The 22,056-nt window shown below is 40.2% G+C and overlaps 1 protein-coding gene across 10 annotated transcripts in view; it reads left to right on the top strand.

Moving 5' to 3' along the window:
* Positions 1 to 22,056, top strand: part of PATJ (PATJ crumbs cell polarity complex component) — a 207,016-nt gene that overhangs the window by 147,302 nt on the left and 37,658 nt on the right. For all 10 annotated transcript variants that reach the window (XM_039485476.1, XM_039485484.1, XM_039485474.1 and 7 more), the window contains 3 exons: positions 6,400 to 6,474; positions 6,988 to 7,105; positions 9,107 to 9,243. In XM_039485476.1, coding sequence (XP_039341410.1) covers positions 6,400 to 6,474; positions 6,988 to 7,105; positions 9,107 to 9,243 — 330 coding nt within the window. The remainder of the gene's footprint in view (positions 1 to 6,399; positions 6,475 to 6,987; positions 7,106 to 9,106; positions 9,244 to 22,056) is intronic.

Genomic DNA, 22,056 nt, shown 5'->3' with positions numbered 1-22,056 from the left:
GCCATTCCTGTAATAAATTATATGGAGATGTATTAAATAGGAAAAGGAAGCTAGTCATTTACATGGTTAAAGCAAGTGAATATAGACACATGAATTAGTTAGGTTTTAAGTGGTAATAGAGGCTTCTATAACCAGCAAGCTCAATTTGTCCTTCAGGGTTAACCCAGAATAAGCAGATGGGGATCTCTTCCTTATGCCTAAGAAACTTCTTGCTCCTCCAAAATCCCTCCAACACAGAGATCCTTAGTTCCTTTTGTTTGCTGTTTTTATCCCCCTCCTGCCATATGCTCTCAGTTGCAAACTCAATTGATGAAAATGAGTCATGCGAGTGCACTCCTCTCCCCCCCGCCCCCCTGGGAGGGAAGGGGGAGAAGAGTTGCAGAACAACTCTAAGAGCCTTTAGTACTCTTGTCGATGATTCCTCAATCCAGATGTAGGGAGTTGCCAGTTGTAAGATCCAACACGGCCAGTCTGGTATCAGTGGGTGTCCTCTTTCCGGATGGGTGTACAAGGAGCCTCTAATTAATGGCCCTCTCTTGTATGGTGATTCATGCAGTCATAGAGGCTCGTAATACATTCCTTCAAAGATTACATTGCAATATGGAACGCAGATATTACAAGTAAGATTAATGAATGCAGCAACTCACAAGAATTCAATAGAATCCAAACACTTTCTTATAATTCTAATACATATCCTATCAGTATTAACCCACAAGTGAGCCAGACAGATTTCAGCTATGTATATATCAGAGTTCAGCGGGGACATGGGGACTTTGTCATGAGCTGGTGCCTGGTCTTCCAGCATCACAGGGCCTCATTCTGTTTTCACGCTGTTGTAGTGCAATTAAGTTTTAGTGAGTAACTCCTGATTTATCTAAGTGAGAGGAAAATCAGGTGTATGATTTCCTACACCTGTTCATATAATTGAGATGTAAATACAATTTGTTCTATATTGAGGTACTGCAGTTGTATGCAGCTCCCTGGTCCTTCCCTTGAGCTATACTCAGCAACAAGGCATTCACATCTACTTTTGCCGGCAGTATCTTCCGTACCCCAGAAAAAAGCTTGTGGCTGTAAATCACACTCATATTTATATCCTAGCTTCACAGATTTTTAAAATCAAAAGGACCATTATCATCATCTAGTCTGTCCCCGTGCATAACACAGGCTATAGAATTTCTGCATCAAATCCATAACTTCTGGTTTAATGTGGCACTGTCAGAGTGTGCGCTGTAATAAATATCAAACTCTGCATTGATACGTGGTGGTGGTGGTAGTTTAATGTGTTAGGATTGTGCGTTATCAGAAATCTAGAATTCCTGGGGTTGTGCTTTAATCTTCTTTTAAAGCTCTGTTAGAGGTTAAAATAGAGAAATCCTAAGTATGCTGAGGAGTGACTAACACACAGAAACATAAAATTTCTTGGGACAAACATTTTGTCTGCCTCCCAACCATCCACCCCACACACAACAGTTTAGTATAGTTCTTAATTGAGACATGCTATTTATGCATAATCGATGTGAGGTATTTTCATTGAAGGAATGGCTTTTTTGTTTGTTTTGGGGGAGTTGTTTTTCTTTTTCTTCACAAAGTCTTTGGTTTTTGCAAACCTATTTGTTTTTTGAAAATATTTGAACGTTACAAACAAATACTTGGAAGTCCACTGAGTTTTTGCAAAGAACCAGAAGTTGATATAGTATTTGAGCATTGAAATCAGCCACCAAGCTAACATTGGTTTGTTTGTATTCCTGATTGACAAAGCGCTCGTGTTTAATATGTGCATTTGAATTGTCCAAACCACCCCGGAAGTTCTGCAATGTTAATGGGCCTGAATACAAATGAACTGAGTTTTAATGCATGGATTCTAACTAAATGCAAATTTTTGTTACTCTACCTGCCTTATTTGGCATACTGCAGCTGGGAAACTGAGATACAAATTAAGATGAAAAAAATACACAATGTCTGAAGTGGTTGAAAGAGGCAAAGAACAGTTAGGAAAAAAGCTTGGGCAGATATTACGGAGTAGATTATAGTGCAGGAGATGAGGGCAAGAGATGTAGGTGGGAGTGTCATTTTGGAATTCTTTGAAAATGAGGTGAAGCATGAGTTTAATGTAGAAGACTGGAAGCTATTTCAGAGATCCAGAAAGAGCGAGGGGGAAGATGTGGCTCGAGCAATGGGAAAGGAAGCTTATGTTGGCAGCTGCATTTTGCATGTAATGGAGCAGAAAAGTTGGGAATTGGAGAAACCAGTGAGGATGAGGTTGTAGTAAATCAGGGCTTTGGAGCTGTGCTCCGGCTCCGGTTAGGCTCCAGGCAAAAACCTGCAGCTCCACTGCTCTGGAGCTGCTCTGCGCTCCAGCTCTGGGCTCCATGCCAAAGCCCTGGTAGTAATTAAGACACGAAGTTATGAAAGCATGAACTAAGTCATTGGCAGTAGGGGCGAACAAGAATGGATGAATGAGGGAAAGAGTCCAAAGGAAACAACGGAAAGATGTGGGCATCAATATGATACTCAGATTACAAATTTAGGTGACAGGAAGGATGTTAGTGTGTCAACAATGACAGAGAGCAAGAAGAGAGGAATTTAAGGGGAAAGGTAAGATTGTTTTTATAATAATAATACCTAGCTCTTATATACCACTTTTTATCACAGATCTCAAAGCACTGTACAATGGAGCTCAGTATCATTATTGCCATTTTACAGATGGGGAAACTGAGGCACAGAGCAGTGACTTGACTTGCCAGAGCCAGGATTAGAACCCAGCTCTCCAGAGGTCCAGTCTAGTGCTCTATCCACTAGGCAGTGTAGTCTTGATCCAATATATGTTTGGTGTACCTCCACTGAAGTAACTGGATTTACATTGGGGTGAGTTTAGACCATTGAGTCTATCAGTAATGACCTTACACTCAGTGGTCTCCAGTCAGTCCAGAGTCAGTATCATCCATCTATCTGTCTGTCTATCTAACCTATCTATGGAGTTGTCAGACTGAAGAGAAGGTGAAAGCTTAGGGACAGGGAGATGGATTTGGAGGATGGATATAGTGCTATTAGGTTAACCAGGAACATCCTGGTGGTTTCAGATGATACTGACCCTGGAGCAAGAGGTAGAATAGGCTGTAAAAATAGTGGACAGTAGGCTGTGTAAGATCTTTATCAAAACCCAAATTTTGAAAATTGCTTGATGAATCATGGCATATAACTCTAGAATGTGGAGTTGATAAAGGGTGTTGGAGATTTCAATAATATTGCTATATAAATACTCATTTTTATAAGTGGCTTAGCAGTTGTTGCTTTCCTCTGAGCCAGAACGTTACGTGTTCAAGGCCCATACTGCTACTTTAACTTTTTGCTCTTTGCTAACACTGCCATGTTTACCTGCGGGAAGGGCGGCCACCACATCCCTTGGCCCGCGCCGCTTCCCACCGCCCCCATTGGCCTGGAGCGGCGAACTGAGTCCAGTGGGAGCCGTGGGACACGGCAGGTAAACAAACTGGCCCGACCCACCAGGGGCTTTCCCTGAACAAGCGGCGGCCCGGCTTTGAGAACCATTGGTCTAGATAATACTTAGTCCAAGCAGTATGGGCCTTGAACACATAGGTCTGTGCTCAATGACTCATTCTTTAGATGACAAGATAAACAGAGATTCCTGCTGCCAGTCTCTTGGTGACTGTCAAGGCCAAAGGAAAAAGATGTGTTGTTGCTGAGAGCATAATATTTCCCCTATTGCCCATAGAGTCACGTCACCACGAGTGTTCACCTTATTTGTAAATTTATGATGAAAAAATACAAACTTACATACAAAGTGAATCAACTCACTGTGTCCATTAACTCTCTTTAAATTTGTCAGGCTGCCCTGGGACAGTCTATGCTGCTCATTCATTGCTTTTAGAAGTGCAAAGTTACATAACTGAATTGGTCATGGACCTGTTTGGATAGAGAGGGGTGGAAAGAAGGGAATTTATTTCTCAGCTGGGATCAATGAAAGTGCTACCAACTAAATACAGTGCTGACTGGGTGGTTGAGGTTAGCTGCAGGGGTGAAAGTAAGGGGCCCCGCCCCTGGGAGGGGCGGGGCCTCGGGCAGAAGGGGCGGGGCTGGAGGTCAGCATCCCCCAACCAGCCCTTTCGGCCACCTGGCCCGTGCTGCCCGGGGCTCCCGTGTTGATTTAAAGGGCCCGGGGCTCTGGACGCTGCTACTGTGCTCGCGGTGTCCGGAGCCCCTGGTCCTTTTAAATTTCCGGCCCCAGGGCAACTGCTCCCTTTGCCGTCCCCCCCCCCATTCCGGGGGAGGGGGGAGCCAATGGGGCAGGGACATTAAAGTGCTGCAGGGCCCTTTGCCGCGGCAGCGCTCTAACATTGCTGTCCATTCCTCCCCCACCTCGAGGCAGGCACATTAAAGCTCTGCTGGTATGGAGTACTGGCTCGTACCGGCTCACTTTCACCTCTGGTTAGCTGACAGAATGCTTTGATGTTTTTCTGAGGATCTGGCTATGCTGATTCCTATGAAGGGTCATAGAAAAAGAATGGAAATTTTTTTAAATCCATAAAGCGATTCTTTCAGAATTTGGATCTTGACTGAGATGAGAATGGTTTGAGTGATAACTGAGGGTGCTCATCAAGCGGCTTGCATTCTTGATGTCTGTGGGGCATGCATTGCTGCATCATGTAAATAGAAAGGATAATTAAATTAATGTTAAACAAATAGCATTGTATTCAAGATATCTGAATATGGAACATTGACCTGTTTTTATACAGCTGAAAGCTGTGTTCTTGTCGCACCCAATGTGTAACCGAGGGATTTCATAAAGTGGTTTCCGGTACATTTGAGGGGATGCTGAGCACAAAGCATTTGAGACATTTTCAGGGATAGATTCACAATAACCTTTGTGTTTTTCAACAAGTTAATGTCTGTTACTATGAATTTAAAGCTAAGAGAAATAAAATAACTTCTTAATGTGCAAAGACTTCGATACATGTGAGATGTAGTTTCACGTTTTGAATCCCATAAAGCAAAACGAATAATGAAGAATAGTAATAATGAATGATGGAGCAAATGAAATAATTCTCCACTGCTCATTAGAATAATCCCTTAGAAAGCAACATCTGTAATCTTTCCTTACGTATTTTTCCCTCGCCATGTCTGGTAATAGAGTAATCGCCACTTTCTCTACCTTGTCTTCCTGCTATTTTTGCAAACTTTAAAGGAAAATTTTAAAATAATTTAATGTATTTCTTTTACAGTTGCAGAGGTCTCCTACTGTTTCTTACCCTTAGATGATTAATTTTTATGAGACTTGAGGAGGAAACAGGGCCAATATTTTTCAAATGTGGGTACTTAAAATTAGGCACTCAAACCCATATTTAGGCACCTTAATAAGTGTCCTGATTTTTCTCACTGGTGCTGAGTACCAATAATATCCTTTGAAGTCAATGCCTAGCATTTCTGAACATCAAGCTGCTTATGTAGATGCTTTAACATGGGTATAAATAGCTGTGGTTAGTTACCTAAGTCTGCAAATGTTGGCATAAGTTTATGTAGCTTGGCTAACAGACAGTGAAGAAGAACTGTCCTGACTGAAAACATTTGAAGAGTGTATATGCCAAGGAAGGCCAGGAATTCTTTAGAATGTTACAAGGAGATAAAACTAGAAGCAGTGGGATGAAATGTAGGTTAGAAGAATTTAGACAGAATATTAAGGAAACTCTCCTGACAGTGAGATCTATTTGTGTCTGGAAAGTGATGGAACCACCTTTGTTTGAGAGATTTACAACGAGACTAGATGAAACGTTGTTAGTATTTATTTTGTTGTGGAGAATAATCTTGCACGGGCAAGGGAGTGATGGATTAGATGGCGGTTTAGTTCTCTCTTATTTGTAGGCCCAATTCAGCAAGATCCTGTGGGACTACTCAATGTGCTTAAAGTTAGACACATACCCAACTCTAATTTCTTAGGTACATAGGAACATGTGAATTGCCAGACACATGGTGCATCAAATCCAGTAAGCTGTCTCCCACAGAGGGTAGTACCAGAAGCGTCAGAGGAAGGTGCAAGAGACCCCACAATAGACAGATGTGGCATAATCTCACCCCTTCCCACCCCTTCCTCAGGAGTCTCCTCCTAACCTCTGTATTACATCTAAATGAAGTACTTACAGCCCTGGATAATCTTGTTTTACATGTAAATGTCCAGTTCTTCCTTCAATCCTGCTAAATTCTTGGTTTCAGCATCATGAAGTAGCAGAGTTCCATAGTGTAATTGTGTGTCCTGTGTAAATAGTATCACATTACAGAATCAGAGCCTTGATTTTTCTGGTTTTGAAGAAATTTAATTTAAATGAAAGTTGAAGCTGATGTGACTTCTTTTTTTTAAATAAAATTACCCTTTTCCCTGTTTAGGATGTCAGAAACAAAGCTGACAAGCAGATGTTGATGGTAGATCAGCAGGATTTGGTGGAGCAACTTCCGGAAAATGTATGTGTGTTTGTATTTGAGGGTGAGATTGGGGGAAGGGAGTTCAATTGAAGAAGTGTTTGTTGTGTCACAATTTATGCTACCAGGGCTCTTCTATAACTGAGAAGAGATCAAACTAATTCTTATTTGAACACTGAATAGTTTTAAAAATATCCTTCTCTTTAAATATGTAAAAATAGTCATGGAAGAGTGTGCTAAGAATACAGTTTCCTGTTTTTAAAAATTCAGAACGTTGTCTCACTCAGATAAGTCTCTCTTATACAAAATGAAATTCCATCGGACTTTCTTTGCAGCCATTTCTGGATTCACAGTATCAAACCTACCCAATTTGGCTCTTAAGAATATTAAATATTCTTAAAACTAATTTTCTATTGCCAATCCAATTAATGTAAGGATCTTCATACTGTGTTTTAATCGATAGCTACTGCTGATTTCAGAACAACACATGCTGCCTTTGTATTTTTTTATTTTAACAATTGAACTATTTTGATTTCTCCTTTCCTTTTCTTTTAGGTCCTCAATCAGTTAAAACAATCAAAGTCTTCAACCAAAGCACCCATCAGTTTACATGAGATATCTTTGCCACCAACACCTTCTTATCTTTCTCCAGAGGCAGAGTTCACCAGCCATAGTGAGAACCAATTATTTCTTTCTGCCAGATAGCTTACATTAATGGCAAAGTTACCCCAGTAATATCATAGCAAGTACTGTCAAAATGAGTTATAATATTCTGCTGTAACTGGGATTGTTTTAATCCTCCTTAGACACATTTTGCTTTGTTCTTTTTATTTTGATGTTCTAAAGGTGAATCATAGAACTGGAAGGGACCTCAAGAGGTCATCTAGTCCAGTCCCCTGCACTCATGGCAGGACTAAGTATTATCTAGACCAGGGGCAGCTCTAGGCACCAGCAAAAAGCTGGTGTGCGCCTAGAGCTAAAAAAATCGGGGCGCCCAAAAAGCCCATCCTGCCGCGCCCCCCCCGGCCCTGCAGCGGCAGGGGCGGCAGGCGCGGACCTGCGCGGTGATGCCTGCGGCAGGTCAGCGGGCCCCGGACCGGGGACGACCTGGCATGGCCAGGCATGCGCGCGAAGGGCGGCTGGCTCTGCTGGGCTGCACTCCTCCTGCAGGCGCGCTGCGGCAGCTCCCGCGGACGCGCGCCCGCCGCGCGCGGCCGCGGGCGGCGGCAGCCAGCAGCCACGCGGTCCCCTGCACTCATGGCAGGACTAAGTATTATCTAGACCAATGGTTCTCAAAGCCGGGCCGCCGCTTGTTCAGGGAAAGCCCCTGGTGGGTCGGGCCAGTTTGTTTACCTGCCATGTCCCGCGGCTCCCACTGGACTCAGTTCGCTGCTCCAGGCCAATGGGGGCGGCGGGAAGCAGCGCGGGCCAAGGGATGTGCTGGCCGCCCTTCCCGCAGGTAAACATGGCAGGTAAACGCGTGGCAGACCAGCTTTGAGAACCACTGATCTAGACCATTCCTGACAGGTGTTTGTCTAACCTGCTCTTAAAAATCTCCAATGATGGAGATTCCACAACCTCCCTAGGCAATTTATTCCAGTGTTTAACCACCCTGACAGTGAGGAAGTTTTTCCTAATGTCCAACCTAAACCTCCCTTGCTGCAATTTAAGCCCATTGCTTCTTGTCCTATCCTCAGAGGTTAAGAAGAACAATTTTTCTCCCTCTTCCTTGTAACAACCTTTTACGTACTTGAAAACTGTTATGCCCCCCTCAGTTTTCTCTTTTCCAGACTAAACAAACCCAATTTTTTTCAATCTTCCCTCATAAGCCATGTTTTCTAGACCTTTAATCATTTTTGTTGCTCTTCTGTGGACTCTCTCCAATTTGTCCACATCCTTCCTGAAATGTGGCACCCAGAACTGGACACAGTACTCCAGTTGAGGCCTAATCAGCACAGAGTAGAGCGGAAGAATTACTTTTCGTGTCTTGCTTACAACAATGTAACAATTTTTTTTAATATAAAAAGGTTTGAAACATTTTCCCCATTATTTAATACTCTTTTAAATGTTTGAAGGAATTTTTCTTTCCATATTGATTTCCTGTTCCATTGGTAAACAGGAGGGTTTTTTCTCCATTTTAATAATAATTAATAATAACAACTACAAGAACTTGATCATAGATTGTTTAGTTTTTGTTTGTCAAAAGGATGGTCATTATTAATATCAGAAATGCTCTTGTCAAATACCTTGGGCCACTTTTGATTTTGGATAGTTGCCTTTTGCAGCTGCAGAACAAAAGTGTTGCAACAGTGCATATGAACCATGTCTAGTTCTAAGTGACAAGTTGATTTTAAAAAAATAATCCTGACTGTAAGCCTGAAAAATTCCCTGTTTCACTGCTATGATACTGCGTTGTCACATCTAAATGCAACATGTTTTGTCATACTGAACAAAATCACACAAGTCACATCTCAATTCTGAAGTCAATTTCACATCAGATTCTAATAGTTCTAAGCTCAGATTTTAGGTTGTCTTTACAGTATTCCTCCTACATGACTGTATAGGGATATTGAGCACGTTTTTGCTTTTTAATTACTAATGTGCATATAATTGATCTAATAAGGATTCACATTTAATATTGCTGACTAATTTCTTTTTCTTTTAACGTTTTTAGGCAATGTACTGCCTCCTCTGTTGCCAGTGGATCCAGCCACATGCCCAGTTGTTCCAGGGCAAGAGATGACTATAGAAATATCCAAGGGGCGATCAGGCCTTGGTCTCAGCATTGTAGGAGGGAAAGATACTCCACTTGTGAGTTTGTTAAGCTATTATGCATTACCTTAATTAAGAAGCAGAAAAAATAAAGAAAAGAAAATTTTGAAATAAGCAATACCATATATCAAGTAGGCCTCTGCTAAATTATTCAGTGTTGTGAATGGCATACAGCTGGTTTCATAATAAACTTGGTAGTTTTGCCTGATATGTAAGATTCAATATTTATTATTTCCTTTTAAATTGACAGTTATATATATTTTCACTACTACTTTCCATTACCATCATAATTGTCTATTATGTACCCCACTTTCTACAATTTAAACCATATAAATTAAGGGTTTCGATGAGTTCCCATTACTCACTTTTATTATTCCTAGAATGAGCTCTATTTATTTTACACATAAGCCTTCTCCCTCTCATTTTAAAAAAGTAATGAAATTGTAAATTATTTAATCCGAAATGTCCATGACAGGATCACAGAATGAATGTCAGCTTCGCTTTGTGCTAACACCTGCATACTTTAAAAACACAAATGCTTATTTTGTGCTCTGTTTAAGCAGGACACCTACTAAGTCTCTGCCAGTACCCCCCAGGCTGGACACAGAACGGCAAAGATAATTTTATTACTTTTGTGTGTGTTCCTTTGTTTAGTCTACCCCTCCAGCCATGCTGCTTAAAAAGTTTGATTTTTTTGTCAGTACTATCCTAATGTGTACTGTTTTCAGCACCATTAAAGTATATCCTCAATATTCAAGTTCAGAAGGTTAGCTAGCCTAAACTTTTTCTTTCTTGTTTAAGCAGCAAAGAATCCTGTGGCACCTTATAGACTAACAGATGTTTTGCAGCATGAGCTTTCGTGGGTGAATACCCACTTCTTCGGATGCAAGCAGACTAGGTGCTAGGTGATTTGCTATTTTAGTTCTTCATTCTTTCTCTGAGAGATACAATACAGTATTATAATTTAACAGACTTTCAACATGAAATTCATGGTGTCAGGAAATTGAGTCTAGAGTTCTCTGGATACAGCTCTGTTGCAGTTTGCATGAGCATTGGGTCATTTTGAATCTTGCCATGAAGTGCGTTAAGCTGATAGAGTTGCTTCGTAATCTCTTTACATACAGTTATTCAAGAAAATACATAGTAATACATCTTTAAACAGTAAGGTCTGTTACTCTCAGCTGGTACAACTTGAAACATTTCAGAGGAAGTCACATCTTAAGCAAAATATAAATGAGAGGGAGAGAGATGGATTGGCACAACTGGGTGATTTTGTTTTATAAAGTGTAGGCCATGTCCTGGTTTTATAATATTAGAACCCAGATCTCAAGTAGTTCAGAATTTTGGTCCCATTTATCTGAAGCTCCAAAATGTGTAGGGTTCCAGTAAATGATTCTCTTTCAGATGGAGTTTTGCAAAACTGGGTTGAGCTGGTTTAAGTTTTTCAAACATCATTGGTTCAGTTTTGATTTTGTAAAACTGGGATGGTTTGTGCCCAAGTTCCATTTTATCAAGATCCCTAAAACTCAGGGGATTCATATATGAGGTTTTATATTGAGCCATCTCTCTGCTTCTTCATTTAAATTTTTTCAAATTCCAAGTGGCATCCTGTCATAGCCAATCCATTATAAAACTTTCATAGTAATGAAATACATAAGTTTCTGCTGACGGACAAACGGGAAGAAAAACAAACTGTGCTCTAAATTCAATAGCTATTATAGACTGGATTCTATGTTTGTTAGATTATTTATTAAAGTGTCAGCCTAGACATTTGTAAAGAAAACAATTTATAAAGTTATCAACTTGCTTCCAGCAATAGAGAAATTCATCCGTATGAAGTAAATTTTCAAACATGTCTGACTTCGGCCATGGCTACACTTGCAAATTTGCAGCACTGCAGCAGGGTGTGAAAACACACCCTCTCCAGCGCTGCAAATTGCGGCGCTGCAAAGCGCCAGTGTGGTCAAAGCCCCAGCACTGGGAGCGCGGCTCCCAGCACTGTACGTTATTCCCCACAGGGAGGTGGAGTACAGACAGCGCTGGGAGAGCTCTCTTCCAGCGCTGGCGCTTTGACTACACTTAGCGCTTCAGAGCGCTGCCGCGGCAGCGCTGCCACGGCAGCGCTTTGAAGTGCAAGTGTAGCCATAGCCTTCCTTTTTTAAATTACAGTACTTGCCAGAATAAATCTTAGTTGGTCTTCATCTTGTTCATTTTGAGAATTCAAAAGTATACAGTATTACTTCATAGTAAACAAGTTGCTCTTATTAGACCATAGTCTGGTCTGCTAATTTACTGTGGGGACCGAAGGGATTCTTTCTTCAGTTACATGCACACAATCTCTCTTGGCTTCAGTGGGACATGCATATGCATAACTACAGACAAATTGTAGACCTAAAGGGGCCAGATCTTCAGTGGGTTTATTTGACTTAGCTCAGTTAATAGAGCTGATTTTACACCATCAGGTGACCTGGCCCTCAGTATTATGATGCCATGTTTGTCACTAGGGCAAAGAGGAGATGATTGTTTTGTGGTGTGATGGTGAAAACTGAGAGAATAATAGAACAAAACCAGGAGCTGTGGAGGGAAATACCATCTGCGTTTGTTAGAAAAATTTCTCCTCCTCCCTCTGGCTCTGTGGGATATAAGGTAAGAACCAGGGGCAACTCTAGCTTTTTTGCCACCCCAAGCACGGCAGGCAGGCTACCTTTGGCGGCGCACCTGCGGGATGTCCCCAGTCCCGTGGATTCGGCAGCTTGCCTGTGGGAGGTCCGCCGGTCTCACGGCTTCAGCAGCTTGCCTGCGGGAGGTCTGCCGGTCCCGTGGCTTCGGCGTACCCGCCACCGAATTGCCGCCAAATCCACGGGACTGGCGGACCTCCCACAGACAAGCCGCCGAAGGCTGCCTGACTGCAGCCCTCGCAGGGACCGGCAGGGCGCCCCCCCGTGGCTTGCCGCCCTAGGCACGCGCTTGGAGAACTGGTGCCTGAAGCTGCCGCTGGCAAGAACAAAGGAGTGGAACTATTGATAGCTAATTAGTATGTCCCATGCTTCTTTTCATCCTTCACTTTCAATTCTGTGGGATAGATGGGTAAATTTTATATTTGTAAAGCCAAAATAATTGACTCGTAGTTTCACTGCTTGTGAGTTATTTGATACTCAGGGCCCATAGATATCTGCAGCCACTTCAGGCCTATTTATGTGGCAGGAAATTGTGCCCAGGGCCTGTAGTTTTCCATAGCGGAGGGAAGTTAATTTGAAGCTGGCTTCCACAACATGGTTGCATTTGATATTTTAAAAATATATTTTTTTTTCAAATGCGGCCATTGGGAGTTCTTGAGGTCAGGGAGCAAGAGAACAGGAGCACTATCCTGTAGGCCTCCATTTACTCTGTACACAATCATGTCTGAAAGAGATAGGGAGTTGATATCTTGCATCCCTAGAGTATAAATGCTACAGGTAGAAGATAGGAATGAGATACCTATTGTGGTGTCACAGAGAAGTGCTCTATATGGGGATAGGCAAGCAACAGTACAGCAAGAGCAGGCTTGTGCGAATAGCGCTTCCTTTCACATCAAAGCTGCTGAAAAATTCCCTTCTGCACTGGCCTCTCAGAAAATGAGACGGTAGCACATATTTCTTCTTTCCTTTCCTTCAGCGTTGCATCTGGTCCACCGTGTGTTTTGTGTGTGGATAACTTTGTGGAAACATTTGAGGGGGAACTATGTAGTCATTGAGTTGTGAATAATAGGTTCTTTAGTGATATACCTTGGCTCACAATAATACTATGATGTGCCAATATCCCAGCTGATCCATGAAGAGCTTGTGTATTTTTGCCAGGGCTGTTAAATTAATCTAAAAAGAAAGCTAGGGTAAGAACACAAAGACCAAGCCCAATATGTTTTTAAATATATTTGCAGCCCAAATTATTTAATTATTAATTTGCTGCTCTGGTTTTTTAGTCTTAATACAGTGAACCACAACAGCCTGCCTCATGGAATAGAAATGTCCAGTTCAAAATTATTTTGAAGCTCCTTTAAGTTTATGATATACTGCCCTGGCTTTTGGCATTGTAAATCTGGCAGCCCTGCAAAAATAAGCACCACTTAAAAATGAAATACATTCTATGACTTTTAAGTTATAACCTTGAATATCATCAAAAGTCACAAACTAGAGGCATTAAAATATGGCAGAACGTTGCAGGGAGGTTAATTTCCACAGGAAATGAGAATGCAGTTTCTTAACTAAAATATTGTTTATCGGAAAGAAGACCTTATTATTCTGTTTAAAAAAACTTGTCAAGGTGCATGCATTGTAATTGAGTATTCTGGCTGCACTCAAAGGAGAAGCAGGACACCAGACAGAACTAATGTAATTGTTGGGAGGACAGATCTGGAGAAGTCAGGACTGTCCTTAGAAAAATTGAAATGTCTGTCAGCATTTTTGTTGGGATTGTCTTCTCTTCTTGGTGCTCTCCTGGCATTTAAGGAGGAGTAGTTATTCCTTTTCATTCTGAGGGCTGGTTTTCCCACTTATCTTACATTGCATCTCTTCAACACATGGTCTCTCCTTTATAGCAGTTAAATTTGGGAAGCCTCTGTGTGAATTTGACCAGCAATTAATTTTGTAAGAGTAGTGTGGTAAGGCTTCTCCTTTCCTTCCAAGTAAGTAATCTCTGATATAAACAGTCTCCTTTAACTTAGGGTGTGGAAGTAAAGAACAACAAAAAAACCTTAGGAACCCACCTGACATTACATAGCACCTACCCAAGGCCCTATACATCACAGCAACATTGACCTAAATTCTGTGTTAAAGGGCCTGGGTTCTGTGGTATGTGAGGGTGGAAGTTCTGTGACAGCTTCAGATAACGTTTTAAAAATGGAGCATTTTTATTGATTTAAATATGAAAATGAAATACACAACCAAAAAGTACTCTGTTAATCAAATTTGGTTTAATTTTAGGGTGCCCCAACATTTTTAATTCTCAGTTTACTGAAGAGCATTCTTGAAAATGCATACAGTATCTTCACTGTAGAGTTTGTTGGAGGAGGAAGTCAAGCAAGAGGGCTTGGTACCAGGTAGGGACAGTTTGGGGCTTTTAGCACCTGGAGAAGCCTTAGGTTGGTTTACTGTGGTGAGGAATGTTTCTGCTAAAATGTTCAGCAATGAAGTAGTTAACACTATTGCCATTTAAGTTGGCATCATTAAGTTTCAGGGTCAACACCTCTTTGAAAGCAAGTTCACACCTCTTAAAGCCATTTTTTCAGGCTGTTTGCAGATGACTATATTGGTTACACTCAGTTGACGTTCGGGAGGTTTTCTGTACAATCGCTAATAAGAGCTAGTGCTAAAATGTATTTGTAATGGAATACATTTGTTGAGTTCTTCTACTGATGAAGAGCATAATACTGTCCCCCTGAGGATAGTAGTAATATATTGCTCCTGAATATTGGCACAAAGTGTTGTTAGTCTATTACACAATGAATGAAACTATAAACAAAAATGGCTATAGAAATCTTATGTTTTAAATCTTTTTTTATTATCCAAGAGAAGAAGCCGATGTGGTTTTGAGGGTAAACTATTTAATTTTAATTTCTGAACCATGCTTTTATAGCCATCCGATGGGTGTAACTAAAATGTCATACTTAACTGATAGGTGTAATCTGAACACTGGAAGCCAGAAGTTGCTTCTCATTATGGCTTGCAAAGTTCTGTGGATTTTCAGGAAATCGCTTACTCCCTTTTCACATCTAGTTTTTCCTGTCTACAAGATGGGGGATAATATCTACCTCTTGGGTTGTTGTATTAATTAATGCTTTTGATGCGATTTAAAAGTAAAAAGTTATAAGTGCTAATTATTATTACTAATGAAAGTTTGGGTCTGGTTAATGACACTAGAGATTTATAGGCAATAAAATATTTGCCTCTTGGCTCTGTCTGATGTAGCTATATCTGGATATCAAATATACACATACACAAGCATGCTACTCTGATACTGTATCATATGTAGAAAAGAGTACTTCTAGAAATGTTGATTAGTCTCATGAGTTGACCTGTTCTGAGTCCTTAGATTAACTAATGCAATTGGGAACAAAAAGTAGTCATAAAGGCATCATCCTCTTGGCCTTTGTGAATTCTTAATGAATCAATGAGGCCGTTTGGGTTTTTTTAAAGTCTGTGTGAATTAAGTATCTGTGATCATACGTCTGAGATTTACATAGACTTCTTAAATACCGTGTGCTTTTGGGGGGCACCATTAAAGTTAATGGGAATGTTTGCTGTTAACTTAAATGCGAGAATTATCGGGGCCTTTGTTTCCATCTCTTTGCTGAATGGGGTGCACACAAAGAAGGAAGACATCTCATTCTTTTTAGTCTTCAGTATATGAAGTACACTACTAATCAACAGGTAGTCAAGGTGGTCAGTAATCATTAAATAGACCTGTACTGTAGATGCTTTAATCTTTGTGCCAGTAGGCAGAAACTTTGAAAGCTATGTATAAATGAGATACTAGTCTCATTTAACATTATTAGCACCCTCCTACAGAACCTTGTTTAAACTTAATGTAATTTCTCTAAACTTTAACTTTAAAATATGGTTTTGTAGGAAGGTGCTAATGGAGATAGAAAACTGTAAATTGATAGGGCCTTTGATGTTTCAAGCAATGAGAAAATTCTTCAGCATTCTGGATAGTTTTGGCGCGGTGTGTGGGCTAACCTAATTGTGTAGTTGTGTAAAATGGTTCAGATGGGCCAGTGTAGATTGCAAATTGGACAGGTATCCCATATAAGTGAATTAATTGTGAGTTGTTAGTCTCATCATCAAATTTATAAAATAGGAGGCAATTTGATGTCAGCTGCATTAATGTCTTTGACTTGAAATAGTGGAGAACCGGGTTGGTTTCTTGAATGGATAACACAAACATGAGATTGGTGGGTTCGTCCTCGTTCCTAATGAACATTGGCCCACAACAAGAAAACATTGCATACAAGACAACACAAAGAGGAGTCAAAATAAACAAGTGTTGCAGATCATATACTTGATAACCTTCACTTTCAAATCAATGACAAAATTTAAGCTAAAGATATTAAAAAGCAATAGGACATCTCAAAAAGTGATTTCAGGAATAGCTGTGCCTCACAGGTAGTTGAAGCAACTTGGCATTTGGCTTCGTGTCTCATACACTTTCATGCATCTGATCTACCCTATGGTATACATTGGGTCCTGAGTATTTTCCTTGACAATTTTAATTTAATTAAAAAAAAGAGAGTGAGAGAGTTAAAATTTTGTACATGGTCCTGCACTTTTATTATTCCCTCTAAAGTGAGCATGTATACATTTTCAAAACCTTTGGTTTGCTTTGGCATGTGATTCATAGATCTTTCTATCATTCTTACTTAAGTCATATATTTTTACACTAAACATCTTATTACCTTAGTTTTATTATTTCAAAATCAAAGGAGAGTTTGCAAATGTCTATGACTTCAGACTGAAGGAATGTTAATGAATAGTGCCATTGAATTTTCAGGTTTAAGCTTTTCTGATCTTAATTAATATAACCGTAAGCAAAAATATTATGCAAGCTGAATAAAATTTGAATAAATATGGACCAGATGTAACTATAGAGGCCCATAAAATGTAATACAAATATTATCCATTTCCTTAAAATAAATCCATATTTTAGCATGAAAAATTATATTCATATTGAAGTTGTGGGTTAACCGTTTTTTTAAATGGAACTTGGCAAGTGAACATTTTATGCAGGGGTTTGTACTTAAATGGGAAACAGATTTTTTTTTCTTGACCTTCTGTAGAAAAGTGTTTTTTTCAGTATTGTGAAACAAAAAATATTTTTGTTAACACAGTAATACATTTTTACATTATATTGCCTGTTTTATTACAGTAGTGTTTTGGCTTTGCATTTTGGGTATCTGTTAATCCTTTGTGAATGTTAGTCATTGCAAAGCATCTGGGTTCTGGAAAGGATTCTACATACAGCATGGTACGTTAAATATAGTACTTACTTAAGGTAGGCATTTGGCTATTAATCAGCCTTTGGTTGCTCTTGCTGAACTTTTGTTTTCTGGATTACATTTAAATCTGTGAATTTAGAAACAAATACTCCTATATAGCACAGTTTATTTGGTGTAACTTCCTCTGCCTACAAGTAACCAGCAGCTGGGTTTATTTTAAATTCTGGAAAAATCCCTTATGGGGCCAAATTCTTCAATGACACCCTTCATGCAACCAGCTGACTTCTACTGTTATCCATGAACCAGCCTTTAAAAGTGTAATGACAGATTTATAAGGTCAGGCACAAAATCTGTTTTCTCTCCCTTTACTGTGATGATTGATGATAATGAAACAATTAATGATATTTTACTTGCCCTGGGTGAGTGGATGTGTCCATAATCCTGTAGTACTACTAATCATTGGAAGGTCCTGCCCTCTTTATCAACTTTAATAGCTATGTTTATTGGCTGCAATATCCTTTACTGCATGGTGAATTTGTTTGAAGTGTGTTATTTTGGGTTAGGCAAACAGTACGATTGGTTAATCAAATCAGAATACAACTATTTCCTCATAAGACTGTGAATATTAAACAAAAGATTGCTCACATTATCATGTGTATAGTTTACCATCCATAGTTCCCCTTTGGGAAATGCTCCAGTTCATGTAGAATACTTCACATATTACATATTTTATATCAATAAAGTCTACTTGTTACTTAGTCACAAGAAGTTGTAAGACATAAAATACTGCCTTTAAGAGAGCCACTGGGAATTCGTTTATTTTAAAAACCTTTGAGTTAAGAAATTCTATATTATTGTTCTTTAAATCTGAGACACAGTAAGTAATGTGTCAAACATTAATCATATATTTTTAAAAGTAGCAAAGAGTCTTGTGGCACCTTATAGACTAACAGACATTTGGGAGCATGAGCTTTCGTGGGTGAATACATGCATCCGACATGGATGCATCCATGACATGCATCCGACGAAGTGGGAATTCACCCACGAAAGCTCATGCTCCCAAACGTCTGTTAGTCTATAAGGTGCCACAAGACTCTTTGCTGCTTTTACAGATCCAGACTAACATGGCTACCCCTCTGATACATATATTTTTAGACATTTATTTTCCTGTTCTCATCCCATACAGTTGTATTTGTTGTACACCTCTGTTCTCGCATTGTTTGTATATGGGAAATGCAAATAACTGCACTTCTTGGGAAGCAAAGAGTTAAATCTTACCATAAGTGACAAATCTTATCAGCAGGAGTCGACCTACTTCCTTCCAGGTTTTTGTCTTCTGATAGTGGAGTCATGGAACACCTGTCTCAGCCCTCCAGCTCTGTCCCCTTTTCTCTCTCTTCCCTAGTAGAGAAAGAACTACAAGATAAGAAGAGTCAATGTAAAAAGGAGTCAGACATAAAGAAGCCAAATATATTTTTTTATCTCTGTGATGATGCCCTTGACAGTGCCAAAGTGGTGGCTAGATCTTACGGCGGTTGTGCTGGTGGTCCATCTAGATATCTGGCTCAGACACTAGAACAACACATTGGAGACGGGGCAAATCAAAATTAACTGATATCCCTTTTATGGGGATTAAGCTTTTTGGGGACTATCTGGACAAGGTAACCATGGACCATTCAGTGTCATGCAAAAGAAGCCTCTTCGTCAGAAGTTCAGGCCTCCTCCCTTGTCTAGGCCAAGGTTCTGGAAGTGGAGGATTTCTTCTCTCCACTTCTTTCTCTTACTCAGTATTCTTCACTTCCTCTTTTGTTCTTGGCCAGCTTGGTCTCTCTTTTCTGCTTCAGTTCTTGCAAGCAGGGCTCATTCCCTTGCATCTCCCCACTACTCCCCCAAAGCTCCATCCTTCAGCTTGAGCAAGCAGGCTGACTGGAACGAGATGTCCCTTCCTTTCACACCTCCTCCAGAACCCCAGTATCTCGTAGTGGAGGTCCTCTGAGCCAATTGAGCCTGGTATTTTACTTCCAGTGTTTCCTGGACCTGACACAAATTGAGGCTTCTGCACAATCCTGGAGCTGTGCTTCTTCAGCTAGTAGTTCCATAAACTGTAGTTCTCTGTGGAGACCCTCCCCCATAATCCCTTCTTGTCTCCCTACTTGCCAGGTGACTTCTTTTGAAAGAGGATGACAGTCATTTATTAGTAGGGTGCATTTTAGTTTCATGATCCTTGCATTTGTTTTTGGGTTTTTTTATTCCCTGTTGCCCCAAATGTTTGCAAAGGTCTTGATTGGTCTTGTTGCCAACTTGCATTGGGAAGAGGCTCCTGGTTGAAATGCCACTTCTTATCCTTCTGAGCAGGAGGAAAGAAATATTGCAAAGGGATTAACTCAGTTGTCATTAGCTCTCAACAAATGAGTGTTGGAGTCTCCACTCACAAACATAGAGTTTCAGGTCTACCACTGATGGGATATGCCTAACTGTAGATGGCTTATGTCAGAACAGCTGGTGAAATTGCCCCACGATTGTCTGTGATTCTCGAGCCTCTGGGCTCACCAGATCAGTGCTTTTTCTGTTTAGGAAGCTGATTTCATTCATCTCTCCACAGTCACATAGCTTCTCTGAAAGATCAGGTAGAACAACCTGTGGGTAACTATGTTCATTCCCTGATGCCTGTGCTATTTGTGGTTTTTAGACCACCAGGCCCGGATATGAGGGGATATCTGACCAATTGTTCTCTCTTCATTGACCATATGAACCAGTATATTCACCTTATGGTTTTCTTTCCTAAATCTCACTCTTCCTTGGGTGAAGAAAAGCTTCACACACTTGACGTAATGAGAGCATGGTCATTCTATCCAGACAGAACATAAATGCAGGCTATTTATGACCTTTGCTGCCAGAGTCTAGAGGCAACCTATATCCACATAGAGGTTATGCAAATAGGTCTTCGACTATGTACGAAAATGCTATGAGTTATCCAGAAAAGATTCCCCCAAGCCATGTTAGAGTCCAGTGCATTAGAGCTCAGGCAGCCTCCTGTTTGGGGAGTATTCCCCTACCTGAGATATGTAGAGCAGCTATGTGGAGCTTGAGCCACGCATTTACCACTCACTGTTCCCTCATATAGGTTTCCAGATCAGATGCCAATTTTGGGAGGGCTGTCCTGCAGTCACTGTTCCAGTAGGACTTCCTCTTACCCACGTTCAAGCAAATAGACAGCCTCTTGTTAGTCATTGAGAGTGGAATCTGTGCAGCCAATCACTGAAAGAAGATGGAAAGGTAACTTACCTACAATAACTGGTTCTTTGAGGACAGACTCCATAGCACTTCCCCCCACCACTATGGAGTCTATTCCTACGAGATTCTGCACTGAAGAAAGAACTGAGGGGTGGTTGGGCCTGTTGACCCTTTATGCCCTCAGGTAGAGTGGGCCTGAGGGCACCAAGGACACTGGTGCAGTCCCAATAGACACCATTGGCCAAAGAGAATCTGATCTTGTGCACATACAGACTAAGGGTCGAATCTATGAACAACACATCTTGAAGAACCACAATTACTGTAAGGTAAGTAACCGTTCTCTTGCTGTAGTTTCCCTTTGGCTTCAAGATATTCCCATCACCTTTTACTCCTGGTTCCATAAATATGAATGTTTAAAATGGCAAAAGTCTGAAAATTTCCTGTTGAACATGGAGCACTGCTGTTTGCATATTCTGGCATGTACACTGGACCTTTCTAACACACACGAGAGCTATTAAATAGTATTTCACTTCCTGATTTGTATAGTGTTCTAAGATTAATGGAGCATGCATTGTCAAAATACACAATGATTAAAATGTCTAGTTTCTGGCACTTTTTTGCCAAATAAATAAATAAAGCAGCGTGTATTTTGTAGCAAATAAAGATCTTACTTTAAAGAACCTTTTACCTGATATATTTTGAGCTTCTTTTTTTTTAAACTTTTCAATTTTTTTAAAGGGGGGAAGTGCTGAGCACCCATAATGCCAATAGGAGCTGCAGATGCTTACTAGCTCTGAAAATCAGGCTCTAAATATATAGTATTTTTGTTGTTTGCAGTGTTGCTGTAGCCATGTTGGTTCCATATTGATATGAAGGATGAGGTAATACTTTTTATTGGACCAACTTCTATTGGTGAAAGAGACAACCTTTTGAGCTACACAGAGATCTTCTTCAGTATTTTTGTTCACACATAGGGTGACATGTTTCCCTTACAGTGTGATTCTAGTAAAATGCAGATTGTTTTGAAGAAAATAGTGCAGACCAAAAATATATGTGTATAGTCACATATGTTCCTTTATAAATATAAGAGAAAACAATCAGAAAATAAATGAATTGCTGCAGTATACTCCCTTCGGATGGCCGGCCTTCAGAAGTTTAAAGCTCTGACTAAAAGCAAGTTGACATTCTCCTTTGGTAGACGTTCTCCTTCGGTAGATGTGGTTTTTGTTTTGGTATCCATAGATCATGGATTCTGTCCTTGGGACCCCAAGATGTGTAGTATAGTTGACAACCATGATATTTTTGTACATTGATGGAATCATTACAGATTGCCATTCAGTTGTTGGATGTAGGATAGCGCACAAAACCAAGACAAGATACCTATATAGCATGCATATAATGTCAGCCGCTTTTTAAATATTAACTATAATAGTGCCACTAAGAATCCCTAACTGTAACTTAAATGTTTTTTGATAATTTTACATGGCCTTATATGCATACAGTATTATATTATTCTGTTTTGAACATAAATCAAAACAGAATAATATAATACTGTATGCATATAAGGCCTGATCCAAAGTCCATTGAAGACAATGGAAGACTACCATAGAGTTCAATATACTTTGGACCAAGCCCAGAAACAACAGAAG

The sequence above is a fragment of the Mauremys reevesii genome, linkage group 8 (assembly GCF_016161935.1).
Source record: "Mauremys reevesii isolate NIE-2019 linkage group 8, ASM1616193v1, whole genome shotgun sequence".
Taxonomy (NCBI): Eukaryota; Metazoa; Chordata; order Testudines; family Geoemydidae; genus Mauremys; species Mauremys reevesii.
This window is presented reverse-complemented; position numbering and strand designations above follow the sequence as displayed.